We start from the raw sequence: 26,504 nt of genomic DNA, 5'->3' as shown, positions 1-26,504 counted from the left end.
TTATTCTAGCATCACGGCAGCAGGTTCCTGCGAAGTCTGGAGTTTATACCACAACTGTATGCCTGCTTGAAGTAGTTAAACCAGGGCACTGCAGCACAAGGAGTCTGCATGTCAGTTTAGACATGCTCAGCTTTGTGGATACTCGGATTCTGTTGCTGCTTGCAGTAACTTCATACCTAGCAACATGTCAATGTAAGTTTGAAATATGTTGTTTTTTGTCTAAGCAAGGATCTTAAGGCTTTTTCTCTCTCTTCTACAACTGGATTTGTTTGAACTTGGCTGGGAATTTACCTCAAGGAAAGCTAGAGCTACATCTGAAGAATTGAGGCGCTTCCTTTGGCTTTCCACAGTAAAATCCAACGGATTTGAGTAAAGGATTATTCGTGATCTGTGGATATTTTCATCTGTTGCGCTTGAGAAGCGGAAACACATTGCATAGTTAACAAGAAGTTGCCAAATGCTGAGCTGGAACTATATAAATGTAGATTAATTACGCACAGGTGATAAAATACATTTACTCTTGAAGTCTAGGTTAGGGCGCTGTAACCCATCTTTGTCCCAGTCTCCAGCAGATTGTTTTTTTAATTATAGGGGTTTGTAAAATCTGCCCCCTGCTGGCTGAAGTCTGTAATAACAATTACAGCATCCTAGTAAATTAACAGTAAACCGATTTAAATGTTTTCATTATAAAAATAATAAAATCTACAAATATAAAAACTGTTGACAAAACACATTTTTTTCACTATGGATGATATTAAAAAAATAAATCACAAAGCCTAGAAGCACAGTAACTTAAAATATGGTTAATATCTTGAAATGGATTGTATGCCACTAAGAACACAAAAGCGTCTTAGAATAAATTATGTATTGTATATTTAGTTAAATAATCTCGGCTTTTATTATTTTTTGCCTTACTTTTAGAAGAAGAAGAAAAAAATGAATTTGCATAATTAGGTCATCACCCTGTGGTCACATACGCCACCTGGTGGAAAATACACGACAGGACACGTAGTTGCTACTTACAGGATAAAACATCACTTAGAAATTGATTGTCATCGTTGTTTGCATAGCAACCGGAAGGCCTAAGTCCATTAACAATACTTGATCATTTATACTATTGTGACTCATTTATTTAATAAAATAAATAAAATCATCCTAGTACAGTGTTTGCAGAAAAACAGTCTATATATATATATATATATATATATATATATATATTTGCATTGTAATCAATAAACTACATATTTGCTCATCCAATTATTGGAAAATAATAAATAATGTTTTTAAAGTATGATTTTTTTTTTACAGATGTAAATTAAATAGTTATTAATTATAAAGTACTTTAGTATCAATTAGTATTCAATTTATTATTTGAGATAATAGTGTCAGATAACACAACATTTCATATACAGCCATTCTTACAGAAGCTCAATCAAAAGAGGAAATTTAACAGTTTATAATTTAATAATCTCGACACACTTCTTTTGCTTTTACGTAATTTCTAGTGGTTTTGCACATTACATCAAATGTAGTTGCACAGATTGAAATGCACTTGCTTACTGTACTAAATGTACTAAAATCAGGGCATCTCATTCTGGCAACAATACAATATAACAGAACCACTCATTATGTCTTTGTTTCAGCACATTGGTTGTTGCACATTAAGATTTTGGATTATTTACAGTATATTCTTATAATAAATTACACACATTTCACATTTGATTTTATAGTAATCAAAGATCATTTTGCAGCTGATACTTCAGCTGCATGTATAGAAAAGTTATAAACAGTATTTTTTTCTTTCCTGTTGTTTAGAAATGTTACTATATTTCACCATTATGTGGGGTGCAAAACTCTAATTGAACGCTTTCTGTGTGTCTACCTCTCCTTCTCTCTCTGTCTCTCTGTTTTTACGTTTTCTTCCTCCACCCCCATTTTCATCATACAGCGGTCAGTACACTTGCATGGAGTTATTGTTAACAACTGTATTAATTGAGATATTTACCTGATCTGTTCCCAAGTCTCCAAATTGAGGATGATATTCGGTGTAAAAATCCCTCCTGCCAATTTGGTCAATCCCAAATTTATGAGAGCATTTTGGAATATTGGGATTTCTGGGTTTTTTGTTTTTTTTAAAGGAAAGCGCCATTGGCTCAAGCAAATGTCAGTGAATCTAGAGACCACCCTATCCTGCCTACCAGACAGCTCGGGCACAATGGACCTTTTCAGATGGCCCTCTGAAGAGGTGGACTCAAAATAACAAAATCAATATGCCGCAGAAATTCCTTCGACCTGGTGGATTTTGCCCAGAAGTTCCCCCAAGCTGCCGTGGACATGCATAGCAGCAATTTTATACAGTGAAATTGGAATAACGTTGGAAATTTGTAATAATTCTTTTTGGGATTGAGTCAAATTGGTCACCTGAATATCAAAAAAACTATTGATCACTAACAAAAGTAGATGCTTAAAGGAGTGTACTGAGAAAGTTCAAGGTTTGGTCAGTGGGACAGGCTGACTGTCCTGTTTTTGTTTTGATGTGAACTAGGCCTTTGCACTCCTTACAGCACCTCTGTTGAATGTGTGTCTTCAAAGCACTTAGTCAAGTTTACACAACTATTATCAATAGTTTTTGGCATGCGGTTAATGGTATACATTTGATACATTACATAGTGCATGGTTATTAAGCTTATGCTTGAGACTAATTTGCATATTTGATGTTTAAAGAGTATAAGAAATGGTTTTGATATGAGATGTTACTCATCACCTCACTTAAGAAACCAAGACAGATGGAATAAATTAATCCTGGATTTATTTGAAGTAGTTTTATCTGAAGTTGAGCATTATTTCTTATGTTCATGGTGATGGCTGTAGTGTGGCATATCTAACCATGATATTAAGGTTGAGTTCATGTTTTCATCAGGTTTAAACCGGCCTTCTAATAAATGCATCATAAGCCGTGCACTAAAGTCAATGACATATTTGTTTGCAAACACTCTTGGATATAACATCAGATTGTTTTTTTATTTTTTTATTATTGATTTATTTAATTTTTTGAGACTATAAACTATTGCACTTTAGATTATAGGTCTGTGTGTGTTGTTTTCTCTTATATATTTCCATGAATAGGGCCTCAGGGGACAAAAAGGACCCAGAGGTGACAGGGTAAGTGTATATTGGATACTATTCAACATTGTAATTTTTATTATTTTAATGTTGTATTTAAATGTCTAAAAACTGTGATTGTAGTTCACTTTATTGCAGGAAATAGATATTAACTCAAAACAAAATCTATAATGAAACATGTGTTAAGAATCATTATAGGAAAACCTATTTAGCATAGTGAATAGTTAATCTCAACACAATAGGTTTACCTCATGCTTTTAACACATGCTTAAATCAACTTAAGATTTGTTGTGTGTTCTTTTTCTCCATAAGGGTCCTAAAGGACCAGATGGAAAACCCGGCAGACCTGGACTTCCTGGGCCACCCGGCCCCCCTGGCCCCCCTGGTCTTGGTGGAGTAAGTTTCCATTTCAAACTGCAAATTTTCTAGAGATATAAACCTGTTTTTAAACCCAGCGGTTGAGTGATTAAAGCAGCTAGTCATATTTTGAGCCTCGTGATCTCTCCGTTACCCCATGACCCAGCCATATTTCACTTTTGACCTTTAACCTTTGACCTGAACTTTGAGCCCCCTTTTCAACTTGTCTCAAAATGGCTTCTAAATGTGTAAGATTTATTTCTATTCATAGTTATCATTAATACAAGTAAGGGGGATCTAGTGTCAAATAGGATCTAGTGTCAAATAGGATATATTTTAAGAATATTTTTTGTTTCTAAGGAAATATGAAAAGAAAACATAAGGGTGGTTGACCTGAAATTCCTTTGGGAAGTTAACATATCCTGTGGTGTGACATGCTATACTCCATCTAAAACTATTTTAAACAGCATCTTGCCATTTGTTAAATACAGTAATTATTATCCATACAGTTTTCATAATTTAAAAAAAAAAAAAAACGCCTAAAATATACACTTAAACCTAAAATCTTGATGTTGATTAAGAAAAAAAATGCGCATGGAAATGTTATGCACCTACTGGCCATAAATAAATGATTATTTCATTTCTTAGAACTTTGCTGCTCAATATGATAAAGGAGCTGACCCTGGCCCTGGACCGATGGTGAGTTCATGTTTCTCAGCTTCTTATCTGTTCAGTTCCATTGATGTCAAACATTTCTATAAGTATTGAATATGTTTGAGTTTATATTAATATTATAATAAATGCTTGTACAATTTAGTACTGAAGCTAGAACACTTAACACAGCTTAGAATATTTTAAGTGAAATATTAGACATTTTATTTTAGATAGAGCTAAGTTCTTCCTAGTTTATAATATCTAAATCATTGTTGGTGATTTAAATGAAGAGTCCTCAGGCTGTTCATTCTGATTTTCACTTTCGCAGGGTTTGATGGGACCTAGAGGCCAAGCCGGACCTCCTGGTGCCCCTGTGAGTATTTCATTCTGGATTACAGACATATATTTTATAATTTTTCAATAAAATATTGTAGTCCATGTCATGTAAATTATTGCAATAAGCAAGCATTTTACCAAGCGTCAGTCTGCATATACAGCACTCAGTGGGTATTTGTGGCCTTAACAAAAAATAAAAGTGATATTTTTACTTTTCTCGTAATGTAGGGACCTCAAGGATTCCAAGGACATGCTGGTGAGCCTGGAGAGCCTGGACAGGCTGTAAGTACTCTTGGTTTTACACAATCTCAAGTCTTCAACACAGTTTAGAAAATAAACTTTAAGCTTCAACGCTGATATCTCATGACAGGGGCCCGTTGGTGCTCGTGGCCCTCCTGGACCCCCTGGCAAAAATGGTGAAGATGTGAGTACTAAAATGTCATGTGATGATAGTGAACTTCTAACTGGACCATACTTACAAGATACATAGTTCACACTCTAAATTCTGATCTGAAAAACTGTTGTAAATTGACTATAAACCATCTGTGAGTGCACATTCTACATTAATGTGGCAAGTTGAATGTTGCATGGCAACCGTAAAAACCCAACACTAAACTATATTACTTGGCAGAATTTTTCTGATTATTGTAATAAATACTACAGTAAAGGTACGGTAACTACTTATTGAACATTGGTGTATTTTATAATTTTGCTGTTGCTGTCAATTTAGTAGAGCCATAAGCCACTCAAGGCTGTGCTTTGTGGTGATTTACCATGGCCTACTTGGGCTACTCTACCCAAATATATACATAGAGCCTTGACACCTCATTTTATAATTCTCTCAAAGGGAAACAATGGCAGACCTGGAAAACCTGGTGATAGAGGAGCCCCTGGAGCTCAGGTAAGGACAACATCAAACAACCCTTTTTTGTGTAAACCAAACAACATTTTGTCCACCTTAGTATTATATTTTACAAGGTGGTATCCATAGAGTACAGTTTAGTTCATGCTCTGGTATTGAGTGACAGACTAATTCATGTGAGTGGTTCATCTTTCCTCTTTCTTCTACAGGGTGCTCGTGGTTTCCCCGGAACTCCTGGACTTCCTGGCATGAAGGGACACAGAGTAAGCACTGTGGAAGACTGATGACATTGTTCATACATTGACTGTAAAATAACCTGTTCCAGAAAACACTGGTAGACTCTAGCCATCAGATTCAAATACTAAAGACTAAGAGTGGGCAATGAGAGAAACAAGCCACTACTGATGCAGAATTGACATAGATTGGCACAGTTTGAACTAAACCAAGAAATAAAACATTTTATGTGTTCCTGGCCCCTCCTAAGCAGTTACAAAGCCTTCTGAACCTTGCTGTTGTGTACTAGTTGTGATACAATATTGTCTCTTTTGTAATAGATTACGCACATGAAGTGTTGATTCTTGTAATGCCAACTATATTTCTCGTATTTCAGACTTTACATCTCACAGTTGAAATTATTTCTCATATTTGCTATATAATTTCTTGTTATTTGGAGAATACATGTTACATTTGCAACAAGAGGGTGCCTCCAATGAAACTGATGCCCTGGGGCCTCACAAGACCATAATCCATCCTTACCAAAGACATATGTGCTTTAATATGTGCTTTAAATTTGAACATCTGACCAAAAAACTGAAATTAGCCTTCAGATGTGGTTTCAAGTGCTCATGCTGTACAGAGATATACAGTATCTTCAAGCGATCCCTAATCTTCTAAGGAACTAAAATCTTCATTTCTTGTGCCTTAGGGTTACACTGGTATTGATGGACGCAAAGGAGAGCCTGGTTCAGCCGGTGCTAAGGTAAATTTTAACAACTGCTTGTTTTAGCATCTCATATTGTAAAGAAATGCACCGAGGCTTTCAAACTACATTAGTGGATGCTAAATGCAATTCCAGGATTAACTGTTACTTGTTACTTTTCCTAACTGTATTTTAATGTGAATGTTCATCATAGTGTGTTCATCCATTACATTTCAAATTCAATTCAATTCTTATTTATTTCAATAGCACTTTTCACAATACAAATTATTAAAAAGGTTTTTGTTTAAATCTTTACAACAGGGTGAGAATGGTGCTCATGGATCAAACGGAACACCCGGACAGAGAGTAAGCCAAACTTTATTATTTACTCAGTGATCAGAAATATTTAATGTATGTACCAGTTTTGACATGAGTGCAAATGCATTTATGAGTTTACATGGTCTACTTTAAACCTTTGTGCATCATGTGCATTAGTCCAAGTTTCTACTTGCAAGTTGCCTCTTCATGATGTTCATAGGCATTGTCTTCTTGTTACACAGGGTGGTCGTGGTCTTCCTGGTGAGAGAGGTCGTGTTGGCCCTTCTGGTCCAGCTGGTGCTCGTGGTGCTGATGGCAACACTGGTCCTGCTGGCCCTGCTGTGAGTGGACTGTCTGCCCTTTGACCCCTCTGTCTTCTAAAATGTTCCTTATGGCATAATGTCAAAGTAACGTTGCAGAAGTAATCTATTTTCTGCACCTCTCAGGGTCCTTTGGGAGCAGCTGGACCTCCCGGTTTCCCTGGTGGCCCTGGACCTAAGGTATGAGTGACAGCTGACGAAATCAAGCACTTTACGCTACAAGTTTGCCTGGCACTAGAGGAAACTAATACTGCCAGTGTAAAATTTAAATACTTATTTCTTGTGCTTTTAATCAAAACACAGCTGATCTTTACCTTCTTCATCTTAACCATGTTCATGTTCTGTTGAGACTGACTTTACTGTCTACACTCTACAAAGACCCCAATGATGTACGTGTCAAAATGAACCTACTATTTTCCCTTTAACTACTCTGACCTAGTCAAAACCCAGTAGACAGAAATTATTGAAGCTTTAATATTCTGTTTTATAATTAAGAAGGCACACATACACCATATAGGAAATCATAGCATGTAAAATTCATTGCATTTAGTCATGCTTTATATCTCTTATCTCTGAGACCCCAAACAGAAGTAACATATTTCATGGAAGACACATGATCAGTCTTATCCAGTTTATCAAATTTAACTTATAATCTGTTCTCATGACATTAAGGGAAATCATATACAGTATTATCGACCTGATACTTCAATGTTAAGCATGTTTTTAGAGATGTTAAAACAGAACATGAGGAGGGTTAAGACATGCTTTGAGACGTTGCCATTTGTAATTGACCTTGTCTATAAAATTTAACAGGGAGAGGTTGGACCTGCTGGACCCACTGGCCCATCTGGACCTCAGGGACAAAGAGGAGAGCCAGGCACAAATGGTGCTGTGGGCCCAGTTGGACCCCCTGTAAGTGCATTTTAAATAATTTTAAGATAATTAGATTTGATTTTAGATTTTGAGCAAACAACCGAATCATCTGTCTTTTATTGTATGTTTACAGGGTAACCCTGGTGCTAATGGAATCAGTGGTGCTAAGGGAGCAGCTGTGAGTACTCAACATTCCATACTACTTAATTTGAACAAAAATGTGTTTATTTGATTCAAAGAGATTGACTCGTAGATAAAGAGAATGCAGTTTAGATCAGAGAAGATCATCCATTGCACATGGTATGTTAAGCAATGGTCTTGTCCTTTTTAAATGGAAGAATACCTTGATTAAAACTATTCCTGGGATACACAGTCACCTAATCCAAATCTCCCAAAGGCTTTTGACAGAATTTTGTGAACAAACTATCAAAAATATATGTACAGTACAAGAAAATTGTATTTTATCCTATTCATTATTTATGTAATTTGTCACTGAATATAATCACAGTCAGGTTGACTTAACTACCTGTAACTGAAGTATCCAAAATGATCATAGAATAGATCATTACTGTATATTACCATTTAAACTGAATCACTGAAAGCAGTATGTTTAATTTTGAAGCAACCCTTGCTTCATTAATTTAACTCGAGTGTGAAGTGTTTGCTGTTCAGAGTTTTTATATACTTTTTCATGTCTTTTACAGGGCCTACCAGGAACTGCTGGTGCCCCTGGTTTCCCTGGCCCAAGAGGAGGCCCTGGCCCCCAGGGACCATCTGGAGCCTCTGGCCCTAGAGGTCTTGCTGTGAGTACCATCCGAATAGTCTTAAACATACATGCCATGGCCCAACCACTATGTTCACACTGCCTATTAGAGATGCCCTGAAATTCCGGCTGCTGTCTTTAATTTTTGGCTGTTTTACATTTTTATCCCAATGCCCAGGAGCGATAGCCATCTTGGAAATTGATGCATTAATAAAGAGTGTTTTTCTGTACTCGCCTACCCCATCATGCACTATTCGGTGAGAGGCTATTTAGCGCAACCTCTCATATAGAACATGAGAAGAGGAATTGTCTCTCATGTGAAAATGCAAAGGAGCTTCTGTACCTTTCCTGAAGAAACAGAAAATAGCCCTGTTGTTTTGATGTGTATCCCAAGTACTTTGTTCTTGTAGGATTAAGAGCATTGGTATTAGGCAAAAATCAATTAAAGTGGGATCATTGTTAGTATTCAGTTTTTTGCACATCATAATAGTGAGAATCAAAAAAGCAACATCTACTCTATTTGAAGAAAGATATATAGTGTAGTAATTATAGAAATATAGTAATATATAGTATAGACATATAGTAATAATTTCTTAATCACTTATATATAAAAAATAGTATCATATTAAAATTAATTAATTAATTAATCGGTGTGGAGAATTTTGGTTTTAGCCTTTTTAATTTCTGTGCTTCTCTACTGTTTATACTTTTTCATGAATATTTATTATTGTATTTCAGTTCTGTGCAGCTCATGGGTAAATGTTGAAATGTTCTTTGAACTGTTCTGATTCTCAGGGTGACCCTGGTCCTGCTGGAGTGAAGGGAGATGCCGGTGTCAAGGGTGAGCCTGTGAGTATGCAAACTGTCAGTCATCTCTCTATGTTTGTAGCATACCATGATTGAGTGCCACTGTTCACTTCCTTCTGTGCCTTTTGTTTCCTGTACAGGGTAGTGCTGGTCCTCAGGGCCCCCCTGGTCCTTCTGGTGAAGAGGGCAAGAGAGGCTCAACTGGTGAGCAGGGGTCTACTGGACCCATGGGTATTCGTGGAACAAGAGTAAGTTTGATCTCATGTTTTGATATGTAACCAGATTTATGGGCATGATAGGAAATAAAGTGATGTGATGGAGGTGCCTTAAAGGGGTCATGAGAAATTGAATCTTCCATTTCAATTATAAGTGAGAGAATTTACCTTGACCAACAAGGACCACAAGGAGAAATATAAAATGATAAAAAAAAATAAAAAAATAAATGGATCCCTTTAAATCACCACTTTAAGTTTAAGTGGCCAAGGGACAGCTAAGAGAAAATAGCTTTCAAATACTGTTTCGGTTAGAATCTGTGCTAAAACATCACAGGAAAAAAAAAAGGTACAGAGCAACAGTAAAGAAAAAAAAAAGAAAGTTAATTACAGTATGTAAAACCTCTTCCTGCAAAAATAATTATACATATTTAATGAGCTTGATATCATGGTTCACTTTTAGTACAAAACTGTTACTAAGATCTGGCTATATGTTTTTATTATTTATTGTAATCCATTTATTTATGTTTGTGTTCCTCATAGGGAGCTGCTGGTACCCGTGGTCTGCCTGGTCAGCCTGGAAGATCAGGCCCAATGGTGAGATTACGAGATATTACCACTAAACAGCTAATCAAACATGGAGTGTGTATGGAAATTGACAGTTATTCTGTGCACGCTCTCTTAATTACTTTGGACATAAGCATAGATACCTAATCATCAAATCAATTAAGTACCATATTAATTTGTGTTACGGACACAAACATGTAAATTAACTGGTTTGATTGAAGTTAAAAATATTATTCATCATCACTGAATCAACCTGAATACATTAAGCTAAACCAACAAAACTCATTTAAAGGCTTAGATCAGGTAGAAATAGCTCCTTAAGGTAACAATTGCAGGTTACCACTTTTACTATGCACATTTTGGAGACATTTTACAATATATACTAAATTATATAGTAATCAGGAGTATAATATTTAACAGCAAGGTTGTAGCCAGCATTATAACTTTTAGAAATGGTTCGTGCCACTTTTGGGCAATACTCATAATATTTTAAGAGCTTAGTTTTGCTTGGTCACAATGTGAATAAATTTGTTTTTTTAGCTGGCCGCATAAAATGACACCTTTATGACTAAGCAGATTAAGACTCTGTCAACCAGTTTTATCAACAGTCGATTGAATAAATGTCCAACTGTACTGGACTACCTTATCAGTCTAGCTCATGAATACTGTATTAATATTTTGATGAACTATAAGGCTTATAATGAGTCCCTGTGCCTGCACTGATCTATGATTCTTGTCCTTCAGGGCATGCCTGGACCCCGTGGTGCTACCGGTGGCGCTGGAGCCCGTGGACCTCCTGGAGATGCTGGTCGTGCTGGCGAGCCTGGTCTTACTGGGGCCAGAGTGAGTATCACAACTCTCTTCTAAATCTCAACAAGCCTTTCATCTCTTCTACAACCATGTTGTTATCATGCTATAAAAGATAAAGCTGCTTTTAAACATGAGTGCTTGACCATGATCTTATACTTCTACAGGGTCTCCCTGGTAGCCCAGGCAGTGCTGGACCCCCAGGAAAAGAGGGGCCTGTTGTAAGTATATATACCTGTTTATTTCAGTTAATAATCATGTAACTATTATATGCATACAATTTTACATCATAGTCTAAGTTTCCAAGCAATTTGTGTAAAAATATGCTGTGACATTGATGTATTCACAATACCCTTACAAAAAAGTACTGTTGTGGTACTAAGGCACAACAGTGGTAGTTCTATAGTACTTGTTTTATGCCATGGTACTCTAAGGAGTAAACTTTTTTTTTTAAATGGTATTTTTTGTAAGTGTACCATGAACATTGTGCTAAATGTGCGCTCATCATTTCCCACATTCTAGGGTCAAAATGGTCAAGATGGCCGCACTGGCCCCCCTGGCCCAACCGGACCCAGAGGCCAGCCTGGTAACATTGGATTCCCTGGCCCTAAGGGACCTTCTGTAAGTATTGACTGTATTTTGTGTGGTGCTACCTTTAATCTTTGATAAGAGATTCAAAAATATCACGTTACGTTAAAATAACTGTGTGCAATTACAATACAATTGCAAATTAACAATATTTTTTACAGTGCATTTATTAATCTTGGTAAATATATGAAAGTACACTTGTTCATTTTTAGATCATTATGCATTAACTAATGTTAACATATACATTCATTGTTAAAAATGTATTATTAGTATATGTTAAAATTAACATTAACAAAGTTTAATAAGTGCTGTGAAAGTACTGTTCATTGTTAGTTCTTGCTAACTAATTAACTAATTGTAATGTTAACAATACAACCTTATTGTAAAATATTATCAAATACTTAACTTAGCAATGATCTTACCAATGAACAACTGAACCAATGACCTAGCAATGCACTTTACGGCCTGTTTATGCAGTACGCACATCCTCGTTGACTCTTTGTCTGAATGCAGGGTGAAGCTGGCAAGCCTGGTGACAAGGGACCTGTTGGCCCCACTGGACTGAGAGTAAGTATTTTAGAGACAGTCTTACTATAAACATTCATCAGTATCCAGTCGCATGGAGTGTTTTTGATGTTATCAAGCTGCTCTGATTCTGTTCCTCTTTCTATTTAGGGTCTCCCTGGTCCTGATGGTAACAACGGCCCTGCTGGTCCTGTTGGACTTGCTGTAAGTAGGCCACCTCAAATTGTAATTAGCACTTGACTTTTCACTCAGTGGTGAAAACTTTCTCAGTGGTATCTGATTGTTTTATTCTCGTTTAGGGTGCCCCAGGTGAGAAAGGAGAGCAGGGACCCTCTGGGGCTTCTGGTTTCCAGGTCAGTGTCTTGTCATGCTTGCTGATGTTTTTTTTTTTTATTTTTTTTTTTACATAAGTCTTATCTAAAGTCTTAAAGGTGCACTCAGTATATTTTTTTTTATATCGTCTTGGATTTATACTGACACATAGGGGCATGGATGCAGCATCATTCAAATGCAGTAGTTTTTAATGAATGATGCCATTGTACAAACTCACTACTCATAAACTATGTTTCCATCCAAGGATTTTTTGTGCATCAAAATAAAGCTGATGGAAATGCAAATTATCGCTAAAATTTCACAAGTGTCGACATAATATTTTCCCGTTTAACTCTAGCGCATAAACTCTATGTCGATACTTCAAATGTCACGAAAAACTGGTTTGGAAACACTTTTTGTCAAGAAAATTGGCATTAACGCAAAAATGTAGCGTCACTACATTTCGTTAGCCTGTGTTTATCACGACGACGGGATACATCCTTGAAAGCCAATTTATTGTATTATGGATTGATCTTAACGGCATATAGATCCGATCACTGCAAACATGACACTTCCAGGAGTGCCAACACAAATCTCTCGTATCATGCACATCGACAAGTGCACGGAGAACAAATGAATGGCCACTGTTTGTGATTAATTTAATCGCGGTAGCCATCCATTTATTTATTAAAGTTGCTTTTCCACACCATTCAAAATAATAGACGGCAGTCATGGAATTAGCCCACAATACAAAAACATATCATTTCTGTACACAAAGATGTTTAAAATTAAATATAATTACACAATACTAGGAGAAAAGCATCAGAGAGTTTTTTTGGAACATTAACATTCTATAAATTCTATAAAATTATTGTTTAGCTTACTTTTGAAAAAATGACGGCAAAATTCCCTGTATGAAATTAAAGAAATTAGCCTACAAAATGAATAAAGCATTAAATAAGATAATTAATTACTAAATGAAAAGAATTACATTTTTAGACCTATATATGCCTTTTCTTTACACAAACTTAAATTAGCCGTACCCTGTTCTGTAGATGAAAAAAGTCAGCTGAATGACATTCTCAGAATGTTCTACACTTTTTTCAAGACTATAAACTATCAGAACTATTTGTCCAGTGCTGAGTTCACTTTCAGAAAATGAGCTTTTGAACATCTTAAAACTTTTAAATATTTTAAATCTAACCCTCTTTACCTCGGATCGCATTTGCTGAGCTTCTTCAGAAAATGTAAATTGCATTAGGACACTAAAATTAATTTGAGATGACAATCAAGTTCAGTTGATCGTTAAAAGTTGCTGGACAAATAAGCGGGACATAATGCAGTTGTGATGGTGATGCTTTAGATTAGATGATTGTTCAAAACAGCCTATTGAATATCAGGAATGTATCATATGTAAACCCTGATATTACACCACATCAGTTTTTCTTTAATAGCTGTGCACACAACATATATATATACATTGATGGATGGTCCTTATACTAAGACTGAAAGTTTCCCCCACTACTTGGTGCAGGTTGCCAGCTTGAACAGGGCCATGACGATTTGCTTTCGGGTTGGAACCGGTGGCAACCTGCGATAGGCGCAACATCAGGACCAATATTACAGTCCTATCAGAAGGGCAACAGCTCCCTTTTGATTGCAATTCCTCCTCTTCTGATTGCATTTATTTGTGAAATTAAAATGACAGTAAGCTGACTAATTTCAATGAATTGTCTCAATACTCTCCCCATTTTACCAAAACTTCGGAGGAAAAAACATTAGGGACATCTGGGAGGTGAAAGGTACACAATTAGCGATAAACGCACATTTCTGTATGGAAACAGCTTAAGTGCAGATTTCTTTTGCGATAAACCAAAACTTATTTGACAAAGTGTTTTTTTAGGGATGATGTCATCACGCCACAAAATTTTTTCGATAAAAGGCCATTCGAATGGAAACAGGCAGAAGCGTTTTTTTACGCATTTTCACTTTGTCGATAACAAAACAGCGCGAAAAGTGGATGGCAACTAGGCTATAGTCACCTATGATTAATTTAATACATGAGCAAAAGTGTCCAATAACAGGGCGGTTACTCAGATTAGGCGAGTAAAACTTGGCTGGTCATGTGATCTCACGATGGCAGTCCCCATGAGGGACCCTCTCCTTGTGGAATAAAACAGCTTTTAAAAGGTTAGTGATTTGATTGTAGTCTTCATTTCACGTGAGTGATGATGATTTTAAACTTGCGTTTTAAAATTGCTATTTATTCCTTTAGGCGAAAAGCTTTTTTAATGAAGAAAAAAGGACTTAGTGCACCTTTAAACCATGTATAGTCTTCACCCTAATGCAATCAGCCTTAGAAAAACCATAGACAATTACTTGTGACATTTTTCATGTATATGGCACACTTTGGTGTCTCATTGATTGTCTGAAGATATCCCCCCCCTGCCCCCCCCCCCAATTATTAACTCATTTAAATTGCCAAAAACATAATGTTGCACTGGGGTGGCACTGAGGCCTAGAGTTTAGCCCTGTCTCCTTACAGCAAACAGGTCCTTGGTTTGAGTCCCAGCTGACCCTGGGCTGTTCAGTGTCAAGTTTGCATGTTCTCCCTGTGTTGGCGTGGGTTTCCACTGGGTGCTCTGGTTTCCCCTATAGTCCAAAAACATACAGGCTAGGTGAAATGGAAACTGTAAATTGGCCCTAGGTGAGAGTGTCAATGTGTTTGTCTATTTGTGTTAGTCTTGTGATGGAGTGGCCACCTGTTCAGGGCGTTTCACTTCCTTTGGCCCGAGTAAGCTGGGATAGGCTCCAGCACCCTCCGTGACCCTACATAAGTATAGATGGATGGATGGATGCTGTCCATCTGAATTTGATGAGATGTTCATGTAACAGAGTTCCAAAAATTGCAAATCTCATATAAGCTCACATAAGATTTAGTTTGACATCATGAGGTTAACATCATTAATGAAAAATAACCTTTCAGACCCTATTTGTATCCTACTTGTGGAAAGTGCCACACAGTACAGTAACTACAATACAGTAGTCTATAGAAAATAGAGAGCTGGCATGACACAGTGACTAATAATGTCTCTCATTTAACCTTACAGGGTATTCCTGGCCCCGCTGGACCTGTTGGTGAGGCTGGCAAGCCCGGAGAGAGAGTGAGTTTTTCTCACAATGAACACCTTGCACCAAATATTAAAAAAGGGGTTTGGTCTTGACTCTGACTTGATTGCTAAAAGACTTGGCCTTGACTCAGACTCGAATTAGGTGGACTTGTCTGGAACCCAACCCTGGTTTTATATATTTTTTTATTATTTAAAATTGTTTAAGATTCAATTCAATATTTGAAATCTGCATGCAAAAACCCCCAGAACTCAGGTGCTGAGTGTGCTTTTATTTATTTATTGCTTAAATAGTTTTGATTAGTTTTCTAATTTTTGCTCACTACATAATTCTCATACTTCCATAGTCCGTCCATAGTATTAATGACTTTGCTATTATTCTAAAATGTGAACAAAAGAATTATCAGGGGTATTCAAAACTTTGAGTGGTAGTGTATGTTGTAAGGTTTAGTACAGAGAAAAAGATTCAGTGATGCTGAAACAATTATATACTTCAGTGTATGTTTTACTTGTATTTTATTCTTAGCTGCCATCACTTACGCAGTTCATGCAAATTAATAAAAAAACATGTTCATCATCTTTTAACAGGGTATCCCTGGAGATCAAGGTGCATCAGGACCTGCTGGCGTGAAGGTAGCCTACCTTTTTTTGATAAACATGTTTATTCACACATGATGATGTTCAGGGGAAACAATTAGCATATCTGACTGCCCCTTCTATCACTGCGTAGGGAGAGCGTGGTAACCCTGGTCCCGCTGGTGCTGCTGGTGCTCAGGGACCCATTGGTGCCCGTGGCCCTGCTGGTACTCCTGGCCCTGATGGAAACAAGGTAACACATAATTACACACTTGTCATCCAGGCAAATAACATTTGTGAGTCTGGCTGACAAAATCCTCTGATCTTCTTTTCAGGGAGAGCCTGGTGCCGTTGGAGCTGCTGGTGCCCCTGGACATCAGGGAGCTGCTGGTATGCCTGGTGAGCGTGGTGCTGCTGGCACTCCTGGACCTAAGGGTGAGAAGGTAAGTTTAAGAGTCAATGTTAATGGTCACCAATATGATATTTACTTCAAAAAAACAGTCCAACCAGAAAATGGCAATTGTAATGTATGGTAAACTGTATGCAGGGTAAATTCAGGTGGGACAACTGGTTAAAAAATGGAAAATCATATACTCACCCTTATGTTTTTCCCAACCGGTATGACTTTTTTTTCTTTTGTGGAACACTGAAAGAGATAGTAGGCTGAATGTCAGTCACCATTCACTTTCATTGCATATTATTTCCATACAATGAAAGTGAATGGTGACTGAGGATTGAGACATTCTGCCTAATGTCTCCTTTTGTGTTTCATGGAAGAAAGAGAGCCATACAGGTTTGGAACAACATGATGGTGAGTAAATGATGACACAATTTTCAGCATTTTTCTTGTTTGTTTTTATTATAATTCTTTGTATTATGTGTACTTTCAGCATTAAATTAATCCTAAACTAGTATGGGATTAAAAATTGTCTCACTTCACCTCTATTCACACTACTGTACAGTGTTTTATAGTAGATATATAAGACATTTTATGTATATTAATTTTGTCAAATGTTTATAGATCAATTTATGTACTTCTGTATGAATAGATTCCTGTAATGCACAGGAAGCAAAACCTAAAAGTGTATTTCTTTGATATAAAGGGTGAGGCTGGATACAGAGGACTAGAGGGCAATGTTGGAAGAGATGGTGCCCGTGTAAGTTCCTACATGTACCTTTATCAAATATATCATTACATACCCAATAAAAATCACATATATTGCGTGGTCATGACTTATGGTGCTTGTTCTTCAATTTTCAGGGTGCTCCTGGACCCAGTGGACCCCCTGGACCCGCTGGTGCTAATGGTGACAAGGTAAAGACCATTCTTTCAGCTGTTGTGTCAGATCAATGCTAAGAATCGTTGCTTTCACCAATATACAGTGGACTACATTTCCACCAGTGCAAAGGGATTCTTTTTTCTTGTGGATCTTGCTTGTCAAATTGTACAGTACGTCATAATCAAGATGTTTCAAAAAGCAAGCTATCACAAAAATAAAGAGTAGTTTAGGTGGCTGAGAAGAAGATCAAATAGAGATCCAATGATTGACATATCCATTAGTTAAAGTTTACCCATTAATGGAGACACCTGACCTCTTCACTTATTGCTTGAAGAAGAAAAAACTCTGTATGCAGCTGTCACAATATGACCAGATACAGTATAGAGAAATGTGTACTTCCTCATTGATACCCTCTACTGGAAAGTTAAAACTATATTAAAGTCATTCAAAAAGTACTGGAGTTACAAAACAAAGAATGAGCCAAAATGAAGTTAAAGCCATTACATTAGATTAGATTCATTTTAAGATTTTTTTTTTACTTCAGTATTTTATTTGATTATCTCCTTCAATATTTGGAAATATCTAACATTACTGAGTGACTGTTACTGGATGATGACCAGGAATCAAGCAGCAGAAAGAAGGTTACATTTAAACGCAGTTGAATGTGGCTCAAATCTAGGTTTTTCCCTCAAATGTGATGAAATTTTAATTTTGGATGACAGTGTGATTGAAAAAAAATCACATTGAATGTGGCATTTTGAATTTCGATTTGGGTGACTTTCGTACGGGAAATAAATCCCTTTATGATTTTTTGCAATGTGACTTCAGTTTGAACAGTCAGATCAGAACTAATGTGTCTACACTTGTCACTATTCAGAATTAAACATTTGTCAGAATTGCTCTTGATTGCCTTGTTGTGAATCATTCAATATATACAGTATATCATGAAATATTAAATATTGTTACATTTATTCAACATGCCAGGATAATGTGTTTTAGGAGTTTCACCTGTTTAGGCCAGTATCTAAAAGGGGCCATGTCTAAGTCTTTTTTGATTTTGCAGCTAAAATCCTAGTCACAATTCTGAATCAATCTTTGACTGGTGTCCAATTGTTAAGAGTGGGCAACAAATGGTTCCCTATCCATTATCCCTCTATCCACTTGTACTATTGAGCCTATTCTAAGAAAAGAACTGTTTGATAATCAACATTGGAGACAAGTGTAGGGCAAAATTGGCAAATGTACTGACGTACTGTCACATGTACTTGTAAGGATCATTACCATGTACACTATTAATTATATTAGTAGTATACAGCAATAAAAAGCTTGTCAAGTATTTTTGAACTGTAGGACATTCTTTGGATTCCTAACTAACTTTGGACCTCTGTGTTCTCTTCCAGGGTGAGGCTGGCTCCTTTGGTCCTCCTGGACCTGCTGGTGCTCGTGGTTCCCCTGTGAGTATTACGATCGTTTCCATATCACACACTGCTACCATGATCTTTCTATCATACAAATTGCCCGCTATTGAGTTATTGACTAAAGATATAAAAAGATCTGTACATAGGCTATAATGCACTTCGGAATCAGGCATTCATGCTCCTTGTCATCTTTTTTAGGGAGAGCGTGGTGAGTCTGGCCCTGCTGGACCTTCCGGTTTTGCCGGACCCCCTGTAAGTCCACCTGAATTCAGTCAACTACAATAGAACACTACTTAGTGCTTCAGACATTCAATTTCACATTCCAAACTTTGAATATACATGCACTCTGGACTGAAAACTGTCAGTGACACAATGTGTCTTTCAGGGTGCTGATGGCCAGACTGGACCAAGAGGCGAGAAGGGACCTGCTGGTGGAAAGGGTGACATTGGAGCTTCTGGCCCTGCTGGTCCCGCTGGCAATACTGGACCTCTCGTAAGTTTATGAGATACAAGCCTACTTCTAAAAGGATAGTTCACCAGAAAACGAAAATTCTGTCATCATTCACTCACCCTTGTGTCGTTCCAACCCCGTATGACTTTCTTCAGTGGCACATAAAAAAAAATTGAAGGCAGGATTTTAGACTCAGTCACCATTCACTTTCATTGTATAGAAAAAAATGCAATGCAAGTAAATGGAAATTGAGGCTAACATTCTCCCTAACACCTGTGACAGAATTTTATTCCTGTAAACTATCTCTTTAATATTGTTAATGTATAGTAAAGAAACATGTCTAACTTAGTTGTAATTGAGAAAACGTGAGCAATAGGGTAGCACTGACAAATGCATTAGACTTAAACTAGACTTAAACTTTAATATATTTGTAACTATTGATGTACAGTATCTTGTTTTATTAGAGTGTATTCAACTTTTACAATGTCTTGCGCATCTTTAGGGTCCTGCTGGTCCCTCTGGTCCACCTGGTGCCCGTGGTGACAATGGACCCCCTGTACGTATGTTTTCTGGATTATTTTAAGGCATTACCTGCTGCATTTTTAATTTGAAGAGACTTCTCCTACATTTAACTCACAAATGTTTTGTTTCTGTCCTAGGGTCTGACTGGCTTCCCTGGTGCTGCTGGCAGAGTTGGACCTCCTGGTCCTGCTGTAAGTACCATTAGGTACCTTTAAATGGCCTAGTTTTGGACCTTATGCTTCTGGTTTTCCACTTCCACTATCTTTATGGATTTATATAATATAGCTTTCCTCCAATCCATAGGGTATTGTTGGACCTCCTGGTCCCAGTGGTGCTTCTGGAAAGGATGGCCCTCGTGGTCCTCGTGGTGATGTTGGCCCTGCTGGTCCCCCAGGAGAGAACGGACTGATTGGACCCCCAGGTCTTTCTGGTGAGAAGGGACCTACCGGAGAGTCTGGTGCACCTGTGAGTATCAAATCTGACATCACAGTCTTCAAAATATTACCAAACAGAGTCTGCATCTCATGCTAACCTTTTATTCTGTTTAACAAATAGGGAATGCCTGGAAGTGCTGGACCTCAGGGTCAGCTGGGATCTCAGGGATTCAGCGGTCTTCCTGGCTCCAGAGGTGACCGTGGTCTTCCTGGTGGACCTGGTTCTGTTGTAAGTGCACTCTCAGTTATCTGATCAGCCTCCTGATTGTGGATCAAATCAACGTCTTTTGCTGTAAATAAAATGATAATTGGTGTTTCGTAGGGTGAACCTGGAAGAGTTGGTCCTGCTGGTGCCCCTGGTGCCCGTGGTCCTGCTGGTAACATTGGTATGCCCGGCATGACTGGTCCTCAGGGTGAGGCTGGACGTGAAGTAAGTAACAATTCTGGGTGATTCTTACAACTCTTTTACTATTACTATTGTTTTCAATGATGATTCTCATGACCGTAACACAGTTAGCGAAAATTCATGGTCGTACCAAGTGAGTAATACTATGATATAAAAAAAAATCAAATTGAAATAATATATCACATTATTTACTTAATATATCATTTTCACATTGCAATAATAAGAATATCACAATGGCCATCATTTTTTGCATTGCAGTAAAGAGAAGTGGAGGGTATGAATGTGCGTAACTGTCATGAAAATAATGTCACAATGTAACAAATCTTAATGGCCCTACAAATAGGCTTTGTTTTCTTTATGCAAAATATTATGTCTTGAAAATCACACTTCTATTTCATTATAAGACGCAAAAAACATACACTGTAAAATTGTAATAATGTTGACCAAAGTTAAAAAATCAAGGCAATGAGATGTAGTAAAAATAAATAAATAAATAAATAAATAATTCTCAACAACTGTCTTAATAATTGTCCTCAGTAACTTTGCATTGTTTAGTCAATTTGAATTTGTTTGTTCTCTAAATGCATACATTTTTGTTGAGAGAACTACTAATTTCTTATTCAGCCAGCTATAAATTCGCAAAATGAGAACTTTCATTTTATCATCATTTCAATCTTAAATGTGTTTTTACATTCCATTTTATATGAAGTTAACTGCAACCTCTAAAGGATGGTATGTCTTGAAAGGTAAGACAGTATGTACAATTGTTTGACATAGACACAAAACGCAATAATGGTGACAATCAACAAACCTCATTAAGGTAAAAGATGAGCTCTTAACATCACCACACAGCAATTAACTAAAAGTGGCAACAAAAAACAACAATAACAGCATAAATAAAGCCAGCAAACAGTAAAAAAAAATAAAAATAAGGCTATAACACTAACTGCATAATTTATTCATGTTGCAATACATGCTGGGAACTCGAAAATCAGCAACATTGTTCAATAAGAAATTTTTAGTTCAGACAACTCTGTTAGGATAGTTGGGACAACATTTGGTGGAATATTGTTGGTCTAACATGTGTTTTTATGTAGATGCAAAGTAATTCACATTTCGTAGTAGATGTGACTCAAAAACCTCCATAAGCTGGATAAAAAGTAATACATTTTTTTACAGTGCAAAATATTTAAACAGGCTTCTGTGCTGTTTTGTAGGGAAGCCCTGGTAATGATGGACCTCCTGGCCGCCCTGGTGTTGCTGGCCTTAAGGTATGCAATTCAATTCTAATATGAATTTTTGACCATGCATTTCTTTGTATTTGTCGTGGGCAAGCTTTATAAGACTTTAGTCTTATAATAAATCTCAAAGTGATTTTTATATTATCTGAACATATTCTGAGTTACATAGAAATGAAAATAAGAAATTTAACTGAACTATTTCCACTGCCAGGGTGACCGTGGTGAGCCTGGTTCCCATGGACCCGCTGGATCTGTTGGTGCCCCTGGACCAAACGGACCAGCAGGCGCTGCTGGCAGACCCGGAAACCGTGGTGAAGCTGTATGTGTCACTGAACAAAGCCACATAATTTATGTTCTCTTAACATTTTATCACCAGTTTCATTCATTTACATTGTAGCTTCCAAATGAAGTTCTGTACCTCACATATGATAACTGAATTTTGCTTAGAGATCAAAGTCAATACCATTCCTATAATCAATCCAATCTCTCATTTACACCCTCTTTTAGGGAAATCCTGGTGCTTCTGGCCCTGTTGGACCTGCTGGAGCAAGAGGTGCACCTGTAAGTGTGTTGCTGTGTCAGTTGTCATCTTTTTCAAAGGCATTTTTCATGGAGAGACCTGATCGACATTTCCTCCTTTCAATTGTCTCCTGTGTCTTTCTTTCGTTGTTGAGCAGGGGGCTGCTGGGCCTCGTGGTGAGAAGGGGGTTGCTGGAGACAAAGGAGAAAGAGGAATGAAGGGACTCCGTGGACATCCTGGTCTCCAGGGAATGCCCGGACCCAACGTAAGTGAGAATTTTTTGTCATTTTGAACAACTTTGAGTATATCAGACTTGACTGAACAAAAAGTATTAACAAATGTAACTATCTAACAGGGTCCTTCTGGTGACTCCGGCCCTGCTGGTATTGCTGGTCCTGCTGGTCCAAGAGTAAGTAACTCTAGTTTTACGTGCAATTTCATAGGATTTTCATCCTTCATGAAATTTAGGAGGTGTGGGTAATGGTTCTTTGCAATGTGTCTTTAGGGTCCAGCTGGTCCTAATGGCCCCCCTGGTAAAGATGGTGTAAATGGCATGCCTGGTGCTATTGGACCCCCTGGACACCGTGGTCCACAAGGACATGTTGGACCTGTTGTAAGTAATTACCATATATTGCTGCATACCCAGAATACATTTTTTGAAATTGAAACTTTTCACTTTATATTTCTAGAGATAACAAAGTAAAACCATATAGACAAAAAATACCCCAAATATTCTGTCATAATTTACCTCCCCTCATTTTGTGTAACACAAAAGAAGACATTGGGCAGAATGTTAGCCTAAGTCACCATTCACTTACATTTTTTGGGAAAAATATGCAATGGGGACTGAAGCTAAACTTCCGCCAAACATCTTCTGTCCACTTAGGAAAAAAAATGTCATACGGCTTTGGAACAATTTGATAGAGACAGAATTTTCATTTTTGGGGAAAAGAAGATCAAATGTAGAGAAGAAAAAAAGTTGGTCTTTATGCATAGCCATATATTCAATCTGAGATATGCTTGACTGCAGGGTCCTCCTGGATCTCCTGGTCTTCCCGGACCCCCTGGCCCAGCTGGTGGTGGATATGACACATCTGGTGGCTATGATGAGTACAGAGCTGACCAGGCCTCTCTCAGGGCCAAAGACTATGAGGTGGATGCCACCATCAAGTCTTTGAACACTCAGATTGAGAATCTGCTGTTCCCTGAGGGCTCCAAGAAGAACCCTGCCCGTACTTGCCGTGACATCAGACTCAGCCACCCAGACTGGAGCAGCGGTAAGTTACCAAACTATATTTTTTTCACAGCCTATAAAGCGCATTCTCAATAATTTTTACCTAAGGGGAACTGATTATTAATGATAATTTATAGACCTTTAAAGACTATTAAAGAGCTCAGAGGTTGTTAATAGATGGTATATGCTTCTGTTGAAGACATCAGTCCACATTATTTTTACTTAATGTTTATAAAATCATGCTAATAGCGAATTTCCTGGTGAGGAACTACACTACCCATGACCCTGGAGGGAAATTATCCACCAATCAGAGAATCTAAGCAAATGAGCCCAGCAGCGACTGCCCACAATCTGTCTCTCTACACTCTCAAACTGAATATTTTGCAACATACTTTAAATATATTGATTTTATACTTATAGTCAACAACTTTAAATCAATAGTTTAACATTTTTTCAATGTTTTAAATTTGATCACATCATTTGCAATATTACAAGGGGTTGTAGTCCATTCCCTACAAAAGACATTAAGTACACAGTCTTGTACCTTTTGTCTTGTCCGATTTTAGCGTCAAATCATTTATGGGAAAAATACTTCCAGAATCAAGATGGCTGAAAAAGTAGGCGGACACTGTTGTGCTCTATTGCACTCCCATAATCTTACTTCCTCTGATCTACTACAAAATGGAAGGCTTGTCAGTTTTAAATATTTCCTCTTTAGGTTTCTACTGGATTGACCCCAACCAAGGCTGCACCGCAGATGCTATCAAGGCCTATTGCGACTTCACCACTGGTCAGACCTGCATCCACCCCCACCCAGAGAGCATCCCACGCAAGAACTGGTACAGAAGCTCCCAGGACAAGAAACACGTTTGGTTTGGCGAGACCATCAGTGGTGGTACTGAGGTAAATTGCAGTATTCTAACAGTTAGATAAGTCAGAAAAGACTAGATAAATGAATAAACAGACTTGAAACTCAAGATTTAGTTTTACAGTACATATGTTATGGGGAAAGTCCAATTGTTTTCATTTTAGAAGTCTGAAGGTTGCCTTCTTTCATAACCTTTTCAGTTTGGCTACAATGATGAGACCTTGAGCCCACAGTCCATGGCTACTCAGCTGGCCTTCATGCGTCTACTGGCCAACCAGGCAGTCCAGAACATCACCTACCACTGTAAGAACAGCATTGCTTACATGGATGCTGAGAACGGCAACCTGAAGAAGGCTGTGTTGCTGCAGGGCTCCAACGATGTGGAGCTCAGGGCGGAGGGAAACAGCCGGTTCACATTCAGCGTCCTAGAGGATGGCTGCAGTGTAAGTTCTGATTTTATGCTTGGATTAAATAGATACATAAGGCAAATGTACCATCAATAGGTATAATGGACCCTTTTCACAGATTGACATGATATTTAGCAGTGTAAATCTAACAATCTTTTTTATATATTTTTTTATTATTTAGTGTAAATTTATAACATTATTCTTTGTGCCATACTTCCCTAGCATAATATTGCTGCAATGGGGTTTCTAAAATAACTGCTGTGGGAGTGACCGTAAATTTAGCTATTTCTCTCTTCTGATTGCCATAATCTATCTCTCTCTTTTTTTATCCTCTTATGGAAAGTCATGGAAAGTTATTAGTGGATTTTTATTTTTTTTACTTTGGTGTTGGAGCAAATGGGAAAGCAAAAATGATATTTGCTGTGGTCTCCCATTCACCGCTGTAGACGTTTTCCCCACTATAGTTTACTTCTGCCTTTCAATCCCGGAAATGTGAAAAGGGTGCATAGTGTTGGAGAATATATATGTGTATGGAGAAATATGGAATTTGTGTATGGAGTAGAGTAGACTGTTAATTTATTAATGTAGTTTTGACACTTTACCATTACAGCATGTTTCTGATAGTTTCTAGCTACTGTATGATATGCTGTAAAAAAGGACTTTGACTTATTCATGTCTTTTTGTTGCATCCCTGCAGAGACACACAGGCCAGTGGAGCAAGACAGTCATTGAATACAGAACAAATAAACCATCTCGTCTACCCATCCTCGACATTGCACCTTTGGACATTGGTGGCGCAGATCAAGAGTTTGGTTTGGACATTGGCCCAGTCTGTTTCAAATAAATAGACTCATGATAAATTAAACGAGAGAAAGAAAGAAAAAAGAAAAATCTCTGCCCTTCTTTCTGTGTTTTTTATACTGAATGCTGATTTTTTCTGCAAATCCACTTGCTTAAGCTGGGCTCTATCGGAGAGGACCAATGGACTTAACGGAGCATTGCGCAATGCAAATTAATACAGCAGCCCAAAGAGACGCGGGAAAACACCATGTTCTGGGACATGTCATCGTTTTGTAAAAATAAGTGTAATAAAAACAATGAAAGTATACATCACTTTGTGGTCTTTGTATATCTTCCAGAGAGGAAGTTTAAAACCACAATTTCCGTAAGGTTTAAACTACCTCATGTGTAAAAGATAATAGTAATCAACATCCTAGATGTCACTAGTTGGTACTAAGGTTTCAAGTTCTGCCCTGTTTCAAAGGTGCTCCAATACAGTGATATTATATGGTGCTAAACATGCAGCTGTGGAGGAAACCACTTTTACTGTATTACTTTGTGTTGTCTTTGAGGAATATTGCAAAGGTCCCACTGATAACCCCATTTTTAAGCAGGTGGAATATTCCTAAACCTGGTGTTTGTCTGGTTTTTACTTTTTGTTTTGTTTTTGTTTTCTCAAGAGTTTTATTTTTATTTTATTTTTTGTTTTGTTCAGGCATTACATTCTTTTACGCCCCCCAGTGTTAATACTGACAGCACAGTTCGTCCATTTTAAAGGGTTGCAGAGGCCTCTCTCAAAATGAACCACAAAGTTTATTGTACCTATTTTGTATATGTGAGATGTTTAAATAAATTGTGAAAAGTTCTGAAAATAAAGCATGTCCAATGTTCCAAAA

The 26,504-nt window shown here is 37.4% G+C and overlaps 1 protein-coding gene across 1 annotated transcript; it reads left to right on the top strand.

Annotated features, from left to right (window-relative positions):
- On the top strand, positions 1–26,504 carry LOC127421357 (collagen alpha-2(I) chain-like). The gene is made up of 50 exons (XM_051664380.1): positions 1–192; positions 1,949–1,950; positions 3,127–3,162; positions 3,436–3,519; positions 4,129–4,179; positions 4,463–4,507; positions 4,699–4,752; positions 4,841–4,894; positions 5,318–5,371; positions 5,542–5,595; positions 6,258–6,311; positions 6,573–6,617; positions 6,812–6,910; positions 7,016–7,069; positions 7,703–7,801; positions 7,896–7,940; positions 8,467–8,565; positions 9,321–9,374; positions 9,473–9,580; positions 10,088–10,141; positions 10,856–10,954; positions 11,086–11,139; positions 11,441–11,539; positions 12,020–12,073; positions 12,182–12,235; positions 12,331–12,384; positions 15,454–15,507; positions 16,060–16,104; positions 16,202–16,300; positions 16,383–16,490; positions 17,151–17,204; positions 17,309–17,362; positions 18,728–18,781; positions 18,944–18,997; positions 19,131–19,238; positions 19,699–19,752; positions 19,856–19,909; positions 20,022–20,183; positions 20,274–20,381; positions 20,475–20,582; positions 21,776–21,829; positions 22,011–22,118; positions 22,307–22,360; positions 22,477–22,584; positions 22,675–22,728; positions 22,825–22,932; positions 23,350–23,596; positions 24,272–24,456; positions 24,622–24,864; positions 25,526–26,504. Exons 1-50 carry the CDS (start codon positions 123–125, stop codon positions 25,670–25,672), a joined length of 4,053 nt encoding a protein of 1,350 aa, XP_051520340.1. The 5' UTR covers positions 1–122; the 3' UTR covers positions 25,673–26,504.

This window comes from Myxocyprinus asiaticus, chromosome 30 (genome assembly GCF_019703515.2).
Source record: "Myxocyprinus asiaticus isolate MX2 ecotype Aquarium Trade chromosome 30, UBuf_Myxa_2, whole genome shotgun sequence".
NCBI lineage: Eukaryota > Metazoa > Chordata > Actinopteri > Cypriniformes > Catostomidae > Myxocyprinus > Myxocyprinus asiaticus.
Note: the sequence above shows the minus strand (reverse complement) of the source record. Positions and strands in the feature narration are given on the sequence as shown.